Here is a 12476-nt window from a genome sequence, read left to right as displayed (position 1 = left end):
TGAACAAGCACTTTTCAGATGAAGAAGTCAAATCCAATACTAATCATAAGAAAAAAAGTTCTCAATGCCTCCTGATTAGAGAAATGCACATTAAAACAACTCTGAGGTACCACCTCACACCTAGCTGACTGGCCAATATGGCAGCAAAGGAAAGTAACATGTTGAGGGGGATGGGGCAAAATTGGGACACTAATACATTACTAGTGGAGTTGTGAATGGATCCAACCATTTTGGAAGGCAATTGGGAACAATGCCCAAAGGACTTTAAAAGACTGTCTGCCCTTTAATCCAGCTATACTACTAGGTTTGTACCTCAAAGAGACAAAAATAATAATGGTGAAGGACCTGTTTGTACAAGAATATTAATAGCTGCTCTCTTTGGGGTAGCCAAGAATTAGAAAATGAGGGGATGCCTTTCGATTGGGGAATGGCTGGACACATTGTGGTATCTGTTGGTGATGGAATACTACTGGGGTCAAAGGAATAATGAACTGGAGGGATTCCATGTGAACTGGAATGACCTCCAGGAAGGATGTAGAGTGGGAGGTGCAGAACCAGGAGAACATTGTACACAGAAACTGATACATTGTAGCACAATCGAATGTAACTGACTTTGCTAATAACAGCAATGCAGTGACCCCGGACCTCCCAGGGACCGAGGAGAAAGATGCTCTCCGAGAAAGCCCCGTGGGAGCGGGCATGCAGATGGAAGCGTCCGACTTTGCACTTGTTTATTTGGGTCTAGGTTTGGGGTATGGGTTTTACAAGATAACTCATGTACAGCCATGCATAAGGAAATACGCTCTGAGGGACAGCGTGTGGCTAACCCAGACTGAATGGCTTGCCAGCTGCAGGAAGAGGAGGAAGACGATCTGGATCGTAGACCTTTGCAGAACTTCTGTGGAGATCTGACATTCCAAAACGAAAAAGAAGACGATGACAGTAAAAAGGCCATCCGTTCCACCTAAGCAGCAGACACTCCCCCCGCCCCCTTCCCTTCCCACCAGCCTCCTGGCCAAGGCCTAACCGCAGTGTTCACTGCACTGCCGAGATTCTGGCCTGGACGTGGAGAGTGCTGCCCTGGGTTCCTACTGATGCTGCGTCCCATCCCGGCACAGGCCAAATACTGCGGGGAAGGAGGATGTGCGAGGACCGGACGTTGTCTGGGACAGGTTTTTGGACCCTGGAACCTCCTGGGATGGCCCTCAGCCATGCAGGGCTCCCCTGGGGCCCCAGGGACTGCATCCCAGCTCAGACAACTTTTCACGTCTCTCGGCTTGTGTTCTCCCCCTCAGAGGCAGAGTTTGTGCTACGCGGTTCCTGCTTTTTACAAATTGAGTTTTTTCCATTGAACCAAAATCTATCTTCTTCTCTCCCCACCTCCCTGACCACAGGGAGAAGAAAACCAGACGAACCAAGCGTCACAGCTAAGCAAAACGAGGGGCCATTCTGCAGCCGAGTCCCCCGATCCTCCGAGTCACGGCTCCCCAGTGGCCCTGGGAGGGATCGGGGGGCAGAAGCGAGCCACCGAGGAAATGGCAGGGGTCGAAGGCGCCGTCGAGGGAGCTGGGAAGTGTCTGACCGTTCCGGGACGCCCCAAGCGTAAAGCTCCAAAAGATGCAGAAGGAAAGGAAGGTCTCCCACCCTGGATCCCAGGAGCCCTTTCTCGAGTGGCAAAGCAACAGAGACCAAGGGCCGCCCACAGACAAAAGCAGAGGCTGCGCCGGGTCGCGATGGAGAGCACCAAGGGCTGGCACGGCCTCCGCCACCAAAGGACGCTTTTACAGCGAGCTAAGCCGCTCTGGGCCTGTCTTAAGAGACGTCGCCGTCGTCTCCTGCTCGGTCCTTCTGGAGAGGGGGCGCTTTAGAGCAGCTCGGGCCCCTCGGCTTCCTTCCCCCCAGCCCCCCGAGCCCCTCGTCCTTCCCTCCGGCGAGCTCTGCCCTTTGTGGCCACCAGAACGATCCCCCCTTTCCCCCGAGCCTTCTCTGCCCACATTGGGCCTGACGTGGAGTGCCGAGGCCGCTTCTGCCTCGACCTGAGCGAGCCTCAGATTCTCGGCCCAAAGAAGGCCCTGGCCAGGACGCCGTGTTCGAGAATCTGGGCCGGACGCGGTCCGAGCCAGCAGCCTCTGGGATGCAGGAGGCTTCGGGGAGCAGCCCTGACCGGCCCCCCTGAACGCTGAAGCCCAAGGGGAGGCGCTCGTTGGCACAGACGGGGCTCCAGGGGCTGGCCGGCACACGGCACGTGGGGCCCGAAGCACTGCGGCTGACCCTTGGAGATGCTCCCCGGTTCTTCGTCTCTCCCCCTGGCCCTCGCTTCGTGCCCCTCCCCAGAGGAGCCTCTTCTCACTCGGGTCCCGCGTGTGCCCCGAGAGGAAGCCGGGGCTTGACGGAGGCCGCGGAGGAGGGCAAAGGGCCGGCCCAGAAAGGGGCCTGCCAACAGCCCGGCCGTGGTCTTTCCGGTCCGGATGACCCGGGCCGCTCCCTTCCCCCCAAGCCGGCGCCGACCCGAGCGACCGGGACCGGGAAAAGACGCGAAGCCCGCTCCGGCGGACCCTGCCCGGGGGTGCTCGCGGCGCGGGGGAGGGGCACGTCCCCGGCAAGGTGAGAAGGCGGCGGCCGCTCCCGGGACAACGTGGAGTCGGGGAGCGCCGCCCTTCCACGCGAGTCCATTAAAGGCCCCCCGGGACCCCCCCGCGAGCAAAGGAAGGGAGCGCAGCCGGGTCTAAGAGAAACAGACAGGCTCCACAGAGTTTATTCCTCACGGTTCTCGGACAAATGGACATCAGCGAAGAAGACGTCTACACAGAGAAGAAGGAACGACCCAGTCCAGCAATAGAAAAGGAGGCCCGCGACCCAGACAAGGTAATCACGCGTTTAAATAGTAATAAAAATACACTCTGTCGTGGCTCTGGGGCGACTACAAAAAGGGCGGCGCGGCCGGGGGCCGGCAGGAGTGGACACGGACACCGGCACTAGCACTGGCACTTTTCACCATGGTTTGTACACATCACATGATCAGCTCAGAGAACAGGACATCAAAAATAGATCTGAGGGACGATTGGATCACACTCACACACGAGAGCTGGTTCAGGAGGCGGCGCCGCCGCCGCCGCCGCCATGGGGGCCTCCGGGAGTGCTTCAGTGCGGGGGGCGGCCGAGGCGGGAGGCCCCGCGAGCGCTCCGGCTCCTTTCTTCTCGACGCCCGTCCCAGGGGCTCCCCTCGGGGGGGCCCCCCGCCGGGGATGACCGCCCGGGTGCAAGGACCCCTCGGGGGCGGTCAAGGCAGGAGTGTCTGTGGCTGGGTGTGGAAGGGGCGCGCGGCCCAGGGGGCCCCCCATGTCATCTGTTGGCCGGGAAGTAGTTGGGGTCCAAGTAGCTGTAGCTGGCGCCCTGCGGCACGCAGTAGTCTCTGTCTAGGAAAGTCTCTGCTCGGTAGACGGGCTCCAGCTGGTGGTCCTCCTTGTGGAGGTCGGTCTCGTGGAGGCTGCAGGGGACACGCCCGACAATGGGCCGTCAGCCTTTTGGGGGAGCTCCAGAGCCCCGCCTCCCAGCCCCCCGGAAACGCCGCTGTCACTACCAGAGCACGGGAGCCGGAGGAGGGGCCCCGTCAGCCCTGTTTGACCGATGAGGAAACCGGGAGACAAAGATCAAGGGACGTGCCGGGAGGAGTGGGAGCCGCTGACCGCGAGGGGGACCCCGGGAGGGTCCCGGGCGGAGAGGGGGACCCTGGGAAGGTACTGGGCAGAGTGGGGGCCACTGACCGCGAGGGGGGCCCCGGGAGGGTCCCGGGCGGAGAGGGGGACCCTGGGAAGGTACTGGGCAGAGTGGGGGCCACTGACCGCGAGGGGGGCCCCGGGGGGGTCCCGGGCGGAGAGGGGGACCCCGGGAGGGTCCCGGGCGGAGAGGGGGACCCTGGGAAGGTACTGGGCAGAGTGGGGGCCACTGACCGCGAGGGGGGTCCCGGGGGGGTCCCGGGCGGAGAGGGGGACCCTGGGAAGGTACTGGGCAGAGTGGGGGCCACTGACCCCGAGGGGGACCCCGGGAGGGTCCCGGGCGGAGAGGGGGACCCCGGGAGGGTCCCGGGCAGAGTGGGGGCCGCTGACCCCGAGGGGGACCCCGGGAGGGTACCGGGCGGAGAGGGGGACCCCGGGAGGGTCCCGGGCGGAGAGGGGGACCCCGGGAGGGTCCCGGGCGGAGCGGGGCCGTCACTCACCAGTCGGAACAAGAGTCACAGAAGTCCAGGGACACGTCTTGGGGGCAATCCTGGCAGTGCCAGCGGATGCCCTGGATGGGCTCCATGCCGCAGTTATCGCACTAGGTCGGGGTCAGGAGAGACCGGGTCAGGGCCGCCTTCCCGGGCGGTGCGCAGAGGCCCAATCCCGCCCCCCAGCCCCAGCGGCGGCGCGGCGTACCTTGAAGCCGGCGTGCTGTACGAAGCCGCTCTCGGCCTGCATCTGCTGCAGCTTCTGCTTCTTGAGCTTCTTGAGCTCCAGCAGCTCCTTGTACTCGGGGAAGCCGCGGTGGGACACAGGGATGCTCTCTTCGTCCTGAGGGGGGCGGCACAGACAGGGTCACGGGGCAGCGGCGGGGCGCTCCGGGCCTCCCCTCCCCCCCCCGGGCTGCTGCAGGGGGAACGGCTCTGGCTGAGGCCCTGCGGAGCCTAACGGGGCTTTAGGGGGAGAGCGAGGTGCGCTCCCCTCCCCCCGAGGGGGGCCCCGGAATTCTCCGGTCAGGACAAAAAGTGGAAGGCGAGGAAGAGGATGGAGGAGGAGCGGAAGGTGTGAAAAAGGCTCGGCAGCCCACGGGCCGGCCCCGCGAGCCCAGGGAGAGCCAGGGCGGGCGGCTGCCAATCTCGGGGGTCCCCAGAGGCCGGCCCCGAGCCAGCGAGTCCATCCCGGGCGACAAGGCCCCGCGGATGCCGGACAAGCTCTGAGCGAGGACGGCCCTGGGTCTGTCTGTCCGTCCGTCCCTGCCCAACGATGCTGCCAGGGAAAGCACCGGCAAACGGCCTCTCGGAGGCGTCAAGGCACGACCGTTGGCTGTGGGAGCCGCGAGGCCGGCAGGGCTGCCCCGTCCCCCCTGCCCAACCCCCCAACACACGACTACACGAGGGGGAGGACGACAGCCGCAGACAAGGCTCAACACAGCGCGGCGCGCCAGGACCGGGCCGTGGGGGGCTTCCTGCGCCGATCCTCGCTCCGAGGGGGCCTCCCTGGCGGAAGCCACACGACAGGATGAGGGAAAGCCTGGGGGGCGCCCGGCCGCGGGGGTCCCCGCAGGAGCCTCAGCGAATCCCGGCCAATCGGGGCGGCTGCCTGACGGGAGGGCAGACGGGCACCAGGAAAGCCCTGAACCGCGACCCAGAATCCCCAGAATGCCCAGAATGCCGCGCGGCTCGCCGTCCCGGAGCGGCGCCGGCAGGCCTGCTCTTTCCCAAGGTTCCCGCTTCCCCCGAGGGTCAGCCCGTCCCCGCGAGCCCCCACATCAGCGACGGGGGCCTCACCGAGGCTTCCTCTGCCGCAGGGTCCGAGTGGCCGTGGAAAGCGGCCCCGTCGTCGCCCTCGTCCATGTACACGGGAGGCTCGTGGGAGGTCATGAAAGTGGAAGGCTTGAAGAGATGCTTGTTAAGGGGGTGCTGCCGCCGGCTGGTCGAAGACTGCGTCACAAAACACAAGCGTGCAGGAGGTCAGGCCGGAACCCCGGGGAAGAGCAAGGCGCCCCCCAAGGGCCGCTGAGCCTTTGCCCTCCGCACTGCCCAGGCCGGGCTCTGCCCCCCCCCCACCGACGTCCCCTGGCCTAAGCCCGGGGCCCGGAGGGAGCCAGAAAGCCCAGACGGGCCTTGAGTGAGGGGACGGGTGAAGCCCAGGTAGCCGCCGAGACGGCAAAGGTGGGCCAGCCGGGGCGGCCCAAAGCCGGCCTTCCTCGGTCTGGCAGAAGAGCCGCGCCGGGCCTCGAGCAAGAAGCCGCCCCGGAAGCAGATGGAGGGGAGGCGGCAGCAACTGCCGGACGGCCCCAAAGCCAGACTCGAGAGCCAGGAAGACTCCCCGGGCCGAGGCCCCTCCCAGAGGAAATCTCCGTGCAAACTCCCGAACGCAGGGCCTCCGGGTCTGAGAAAAAGCATTCCGGAACCAAGCAGCCGGAGGGGGGCCCGCAGAGAGCCCCCAGCAGCGCTGGGCGGAAGGGGCGGGAGGGGCGCCCGGCCCGCCCCACTGGCTGGCCGCTTCCTGCAGCCGCAGGGAGGGGACCCTGTCCTGGGCGGGCGCCAGGTGCTGCTGGCTCAGCCGGCCGGAGCACACCTGGACAGGGCCTGCCATCCCCGGGGGGCCCTCGCTGCAGAGGAGGCCGGTGGCCGGCACGGCCCTCTCAGCCCCACAGACGAAGGGGGAAAGCCCCCCACTCGTGGGCAGTGCCCCGCCCTCGATCGGGGCCCCCGTCTGCCTGGGTCCGAACCCCCGAAGGACTGGGCAGACAGACGGTGGAAACGCGGGAGGCCTGCGGAAAGGGCCCGCTGACAGGCCCGGGCCCCTCCGTAGGCCCAGAGAGCAGCTGGCGGGCAGCGGCCATCTTCAGAGGCGCCCCCCCGCTCCCCAGCCCGCCCGCCACGGAGCCCGCTCTGGCTCCTCGGTGTGCCGGGGGAAGCCCCGAAAGAGCTCCCGGACCCCAAAGCCTCACCCAAGGGGGCCCGAGGGGGGAGGCTCCTCCCCCGGGCCCCCCGGAGGGCGCCGTTACCTTTTTGGAGTACATGTACAGGTTGGGCGTCCTGCCTGGGACCGGGATGCCGGCTTTGGTCAGCTTGATGAAGTACTTCTGCACGCGGCTGGCCACCTTCGGGGAAGAAGAGAGGCGTTTGGGGCCGTGGGCGCCGCGCGGGGGCCTCGGGCCGCCCCCCGGGCCGGCCCAGCGCTACCTGCTTGGCCGTGCGGTTGCCCAGCTCGTCGGCGATCTTCTGCCAGCGCCGAGACTCCACCTCCTCGGGGGGGTACTTGAGGAGGAGCTGCTCGAGCTTCTTCTGGAGAAAGCACAGGAGCGCCGCGTTGGCGAGGGCCCCCCCCGCCCCCCGCCCCCCCCCCCCCCGCCCGCGGGCCGGCCGCTACCTGCTCCTCCACGGTCCAGAGCTGGTTAAAGGTCTCCGGCTTGGTCTCGTCGCACAGGCGCCCCCGTATCATCTGCACAGAGAGAGGCCGGCGCTGAGCCCCCGAGAGCCCGGGCCGGGCCGGGCGCTGGGTCCCGGGGAGGCTGGGCAGCGCCCGCAGGGCACCGGCCAGCTCAGGGCGGACAACCCACCCGAAGGGAGGCCCCGCTTCCAAGGCGGAAGGAAGGAGGGAGGCGGCCGTGGGGGGGCGGAGCCGCCGGGACCCCCGAGGAAGCGAGCCAGAGAAAGGGCCTCGTGGGGAGGAGCGGATCCACGCCAGGCTTCCTTCAAAGTCTCGGCGCTGGGGGGCTCGGGGTGGGGCCCCACCGAGCCTGTTTTGGCTCGGCAGGAGCGGCCCGGGGCGCCCGCTCAGAGCTCCCGCACAGCCGCCGTCTCGGGGCCCGAAGGAGCTGGCCGGCTGGCCGAGCAGGGCCGGCCGCACGTACCTGGGGCCGGCTGCTGCAGCCCTCTGGAGCGTCGCTGAAGGGCAGCACGGAGTAGAAGGCCTCCCCGTCCTTCCGGGGCTCCGAGGGGCTTCTGGGCCGGGCGGGCAAACCGACTGCAGAGGAGAGCACAGAAGGCGTCAGGAAGGCGCACGCGACGGCCAGCCAGCGGCTCTCCGGCACGGCCGGCGTCCGCAGGGCTCACCTTTGTCGAAGACCAGCTTCACCCTCCGGCTGTGGCGCTGGCGGTTCCGGAACTCCCTCTCGAAGTTGCCCAGGCTGTGCGTGTACTGGTCCCAGGCGACCTCTGGCAGCTGCACAACTCTCTGTGGAAATGGAAGCCCTAGATCAGTCTGGGGGGAAACCAAAACGAGAGACACGTTTAATGTCAGCGCCACGGCCGCCGGCACGCGCCACTCCCAGCCCCGGCGAGCCCGGCAGCGGCCACAGCCGTCGTGACGACTCCGACAAGCCTCCACGACGGCGGCCGGACAGTCCCCGGCGTGCCGGGCCTCCCTCCCCCGGGCCCTCTCGCTGCGCCAGCACGCTTAGAAGCAGCCACAACCACCAGAACGGACGAAGGCCCTTTGGGGAGCGCCTTCCCCGTGCCGGGCCTGTAGGCGCGCCCTCGGCCGGCGTGTCTGCCCACGGCCCGCCTCCCGAGCTCTGCCATCTCCGACTGGCACAAGACCCACGAGAGGCACTGGCCGGCCCTCCCTCCTGCTGAAGACGGGGATTGGGATGGAGAGCCAGGAGGGGCCTAAGGCCACCCAGTCTGGCCTCTTTGTTTTTCAGGTGGGGAAACTGAGGCAGCAAGTGAGCCCGTGTCTATTCTGCCGATTCTGCAATGCAGATCTGGCTTTTAAAAAAGGTCTCTGCATCACCGGGGACCTCAGTTTTGCACAGAAAGACTAAAACCTACCAATTTCACAACCCATCATTTAGAAAGGGAGGGAGGGAGGGAGGATCCAGAGAGTGGGCCAAGAGCCACGCCCGTGCGGGACATGCGCAGAGCCATCTCAAGCACAACAACAGGAGGCAGCGCCAAGGACACTGAACTCGGTGCCAGGAGGCCTCGGCCCGGCGACCACGGCGTCCTTGGTCTGGAGACGCTGCCAGGCCCGTGTCTCGGACTCCTGGAATGGGGCAGCGTGTGAACGGCCAGCCAAGGCGGCCCTCTGACGCCAAGGCCCGCGCTCCACAGCACAGCGTGCCCAGGCCCTACGTCCCTGGCACCTCCGCCAGCCTAAGCCGGGCCCGGCCTGCCTCGCCACAGAACACGCTGGGTGGCTGCTCTCTCCTTGCGCCCCTATGAGCGGGAGTGAGACTAGGACAGCCAAGCGAGGACGAGTCTGAGAGGGGACCAAAGTCCCAGGAGGCCCAGTCCTGGGCACCAGGAGCTCTTCATCGCAGCCCTGGACGTAGGTGCTCCTGCGACCTCCATTTTACAGTGAGGGAAACTGAGGCCAGCAGAGGTGCAGGCGCTGTTCATGAGGGCCTGAGACTGGGCTTGGCCTCGGGCCTTCCTGACTCCAGGCCCGGCGCCCTGCGTGTTGTGGCGCGCCCTCGCCCACTCAGCTGTGTGAGCCCGTGGAGACTAACAGCACTCTGGTCCCGGGCCAAGGTCCTTCCCTCCACAGTCCCAAACACCCCGACTCATTCTAGGTCGAGTCTCTGTGACCGGCCAAGGACGCCCCTCCGGCCAAGAGGGACACTCTTTAGGGACTCCCCGAGAAAGAGCACGTGAAGGAGCTGGACAAGGCAAAGCCAAGGGGAAAAGAGGGGGGGGGGAGGGGAGGAGGAGGAGGAGGGGAGAAAGAGGGGGAGGGGAGGAGGAGGGGGAGGGGAGGGGAGGAGGGGAGGAGGGGGAGGGGAGGAGGAGGAGGAGGGGAGAAAGAGGGGGAGGGGAGGAGGAGGGGGAGGGGAGGAGGGAAAGCTTTCTCCAAAGGGCACAGCCCACACCCAACAACACCCCCGAGGCCCAGAAAGCTTTAACTCAGTACCTTCTTCTGGAGTTTTTCCACAAATCCAATGGGATTTTTCAGGGCTTCTCTCTGGTGTCTGCCCAGACTTTCGAGGTCTTGGACCGCTTGCGTGCGCTGGGCCTCGAGCACGGCGATGGTCTGTAACAGCCTCTGATAGCTGCGGAGACAAAGGGAGACGGTGAGCCCAGCCTTGCCCCGGGACGAGGGAGGCCTCTGCCCGGCGCGCGGTTGCTCTGCACCCACCCCAGCACCCAGACTGGGATTCGGGTCCTCCTCAGAAGCCCCAGCTGGGACTCCTGCAGCTCAGAGTGGCTTCGCGCCAAACAAAAGCGATGCCCGAACGGTGACAAGGAAGGAGCGCGGCTCTCCGTTCGTAACTGGGTGCGTGCCCCGCTCCGGCACTCTCTGCGGGGGGAGCCCGAAGGGGCACGTGTCTGGGAGAAGGCAGGAGCCACCAAGGGCTCCCCTCGCGCCGGCGGCCCCCCAGGGCGCGCTGGAATCAAAGTCGAGGGCCCCGGCCTCCCCTACTGGCGCTCCCCTCCTCCAGGGCCCGCTCTGTCTCTAGGCAGGCCTCCTGTTCTCTCCAGCCAGGCCTGGGCATCGGCCACACCGGAATGTCCAAATCCCCCGAAGGAGCCCTGAGCCTCCCCCTGAGATTCTGCCTCATCCCCACGGCGTGGGATTACAGAGGAAGGAAAACGGAGTTTCGGGGAAAGCCGGGCACCCTCTGAAAGGGCAGAGAATATGGAGAAGGGAGCAAAGGGCAGACTCGGGCGAGCCGGGGACGAGTTTGGGGAAGCAAGTCAGAGAGGTGGGAAACGCAGCCTGAAACGAGGCTGGGGCCAGACTGGGGAGAGGCCCGAGGAGCGCCCAACGGAGAGTGCTATTCACCAGAAAATGAAGTTCCAGCCCACAGGAGAGGGTGCGAGGGTTTGGGCCAGCAGTCTGGGCAGGGGGCCGGGCTTCCAAGCCTGCCCCAGCCAGAAGACCACCCTGGCGCCTAAACGACCTAAGTCCTCCCTTCAGGGAAGGGCCACGAAATGGCCCCCGATTTCCGAGACTCCAAGAGCCTCCCTCTTGGGCACGTCCTCTTCTCTCCTCCCACTTGGGCCTAAGCTTGTCCACTGGGGAGCTTGTTCTCTTTGGAGAGCCCCGTTCACTTGGCACAGGATCAAAGCGCTTCCCCTCATTCCTCCCCCAAAAGATCCAGGGGGACAGTCAGCCACCTCTTTAGTAAGCTGTGATTTGCCAGGGCTGCCCAGAGAGGATCATGCCAGGAACAGTTCCTGAACTGAGGCAACGAAAAGAGGGGGAAATGTGAGCCACCGAAAAGGAGACAAGAGGGCAGGGGACGTGGTCACACCAAGACAGGTCATGACTACTGATGGGCAGCTGGGGATGTCGTGGAGAGAGGAGAGTCTAAGTCCAGCCTCAGCCGCCTCTTTCCTGGGTGACCCTGGGCACGTCCCCTCGCCCTGTTGGCCTCAGTTTCCTCATCTGTCAAATGAGCTGGAGAAGGAAATAGCCAACATTCCAGCATTCTGCCAAGAAAAACCCGAGTAGGGTCATGAGGAGTCAAGTTGAGTTGGGCACCCTGGAACAATAAATGAGCACAGAAACCGAGGGATGGCAGGAAGGAATGAGGACACTTGAGACCACTTAAAGCAATAGGAATGAGATGAATGGACAAATCGTGCCCTCCCTAAGACGTTCAATAAGTAACTCCTAAAGGAAACTGTTAAAATGCTTGGGGAGACGGGGTTGTCATTGCTCTTAAAATGGATTACTTTTCTTTTGCGGCCTTGCAAAATTACCAAGTCTTAAGCAGCCATTTCTAGAGCTGCAGTATGTTGACTGAACTTGTGTGATTTCAGCAACTAAGTAATACGTGTCTATCACCCGTGGACTAGGCACTTCCTAACATGTGAGGGGAGACAGAATGCCCCCACAAAGTCAGGGAGCTTGCCACGCAGCGTATGTGGGCTGATTCAGAAGACAATGTTTACCTTTGTTTTTGGAGAGATTAATTCTATTTTAAATTTTCCCTCAGATTCCACGTGAACTGGAAAGACCTCCAGGAAGTGATGCAGAGTGAGAGGAGCAGAACCAGGAGAACATTGTACACAGAGACTGATACACTGTGGCACAATCGAATGTAATGGACGTCTCCATTAGTGGCAATGCAGTGACCAGGACAATGCTGAGGGACTTAGGAGAAACAATGTATCCACATCCAGAGAAAGAACTGTGGGAGCGGAAACCCAGAAGGAAAACATAGGATTGATCACGTGGTTTGGTGGGGATAGGATTGGGGATGTGGACTGTAAACGATCACCCTGGTGCAAACATCAACAATATAGAAATAGGTTTTGCTCCAGGACACATGTAAAACCTGGTGGAATTGCACGTTGGCTGTGGGAGGGGGTGGGGGGAGGGCAGGGAAAGAACATGATGCTTGTAACCAAGGAATAATGTTCTAAATTGACTAATTAAATAAATTTAAAAAATAATAAATTCTCCCTCAAAAAATATATTCTTTCTTTCAATTTAAAAACCAAATGTGAAAATATGCAAAAATTGGGGAGCTAATTTTTTACAAGAGCCTCAACTTTTTGCTTTCATGTCCCATACTGAGAAACTCAGAGCCTTTGACATTCTCTCTCAGGTAGGTCTTAAACTGAGGTCTGGACAATGTAAGATGGGGGGGGGGGGGGGGGGATGTGTGTCTAATTTGGATGAAAAAAATCATCTTTATTTTTCCTTTAATTATTGAAAAATGCTACTTAAAGAGCCTTCTGGGAAGAGGGCGACAGATTCAGAGAGCCACAAGGGCCCAGACACACAAAAAAGGTGAGGAACCCCCCGCGCCCCCATCTAAACTACTGTTACAGGATTCAGCCAAGCTGGGCAGCC

At 63.3% G+C, this 12476-nt stretch overlaps 1 protein-coding gene across 7 annotated transcripts in view; it reads right to left on the bottom strand.

The window, feature by feature from the left end:
• Positions 1-2726: 2726 nt before the first annotated feature.
• The window catches only part of ZZZ3 (zinc finger ZZ-type containing 3), a 66660-nt gene continuing 56910 nt past the window's right edge, over positions 2727-12476 (bottom strand). For 5 of the 7 annotated variants that reach the window (XM_056814900.1, XM_056814894.1, XM_056814899.1 and 2 more), the window contains 10 exons: positions 9582-9720; positions 7784-7931; positions 7582-7694; positions 7098-7169; positions 6911-7012; positions 6733-6828; positions 5507-5659; positions 4416-4550; positions 4217-4317; positions 2727-3487 (listed from right to left, as the gene is read on the bottom strand). In XM_056814900.1, coding sequence (XP_056670878.1) covers positions 3343-3487; positions 4217-4317; positions 4416-4550; positions 5507-5659; positions 6733-6828; positions 6911-7012; positions 7098-7169; positions 7582-7694; positions 7784-7931; positions 9582-9720 — 1204 coding nt within the window. In that variant the 3' untranslated portion in view covers positions 2727-3342. Of the gene's footprint in view, positions 3488-3507; positions 3617-4216; positions 4318-4415; positions 4551-5506; positions 5660-6732; positions 6829-6910; positions 7013-7097; positions 7170-7581; positions 7695-7783; positions 7932-9581; positions 9721-12476 lie in introns of those variants that run through there. The other 2 variants (XM_056814897.1, XM_056814898.1) reach the window with 2 other exon arrangements.

Source organism: Monodelphis domestica, chromosome 2 (assembly GCF_027887165.1).
Source record: "Monodelphis domestica isolate mMonDom1 chromosome 2, mMonDom1.pri, whole genome shotgun sequence".
NCBI classification, from domain to species: domain Eukaryota; kingdom Metazoa; phylum Chordata; class Mammalia; order Didelphimorphia; family Didelphidae; genus Monodelphis; species Monodelphis domestica.
Note: the sequence above shows the minus strand (reverse complement) of the source record. Positions and strands in the feature narration are given on the sequence as shown.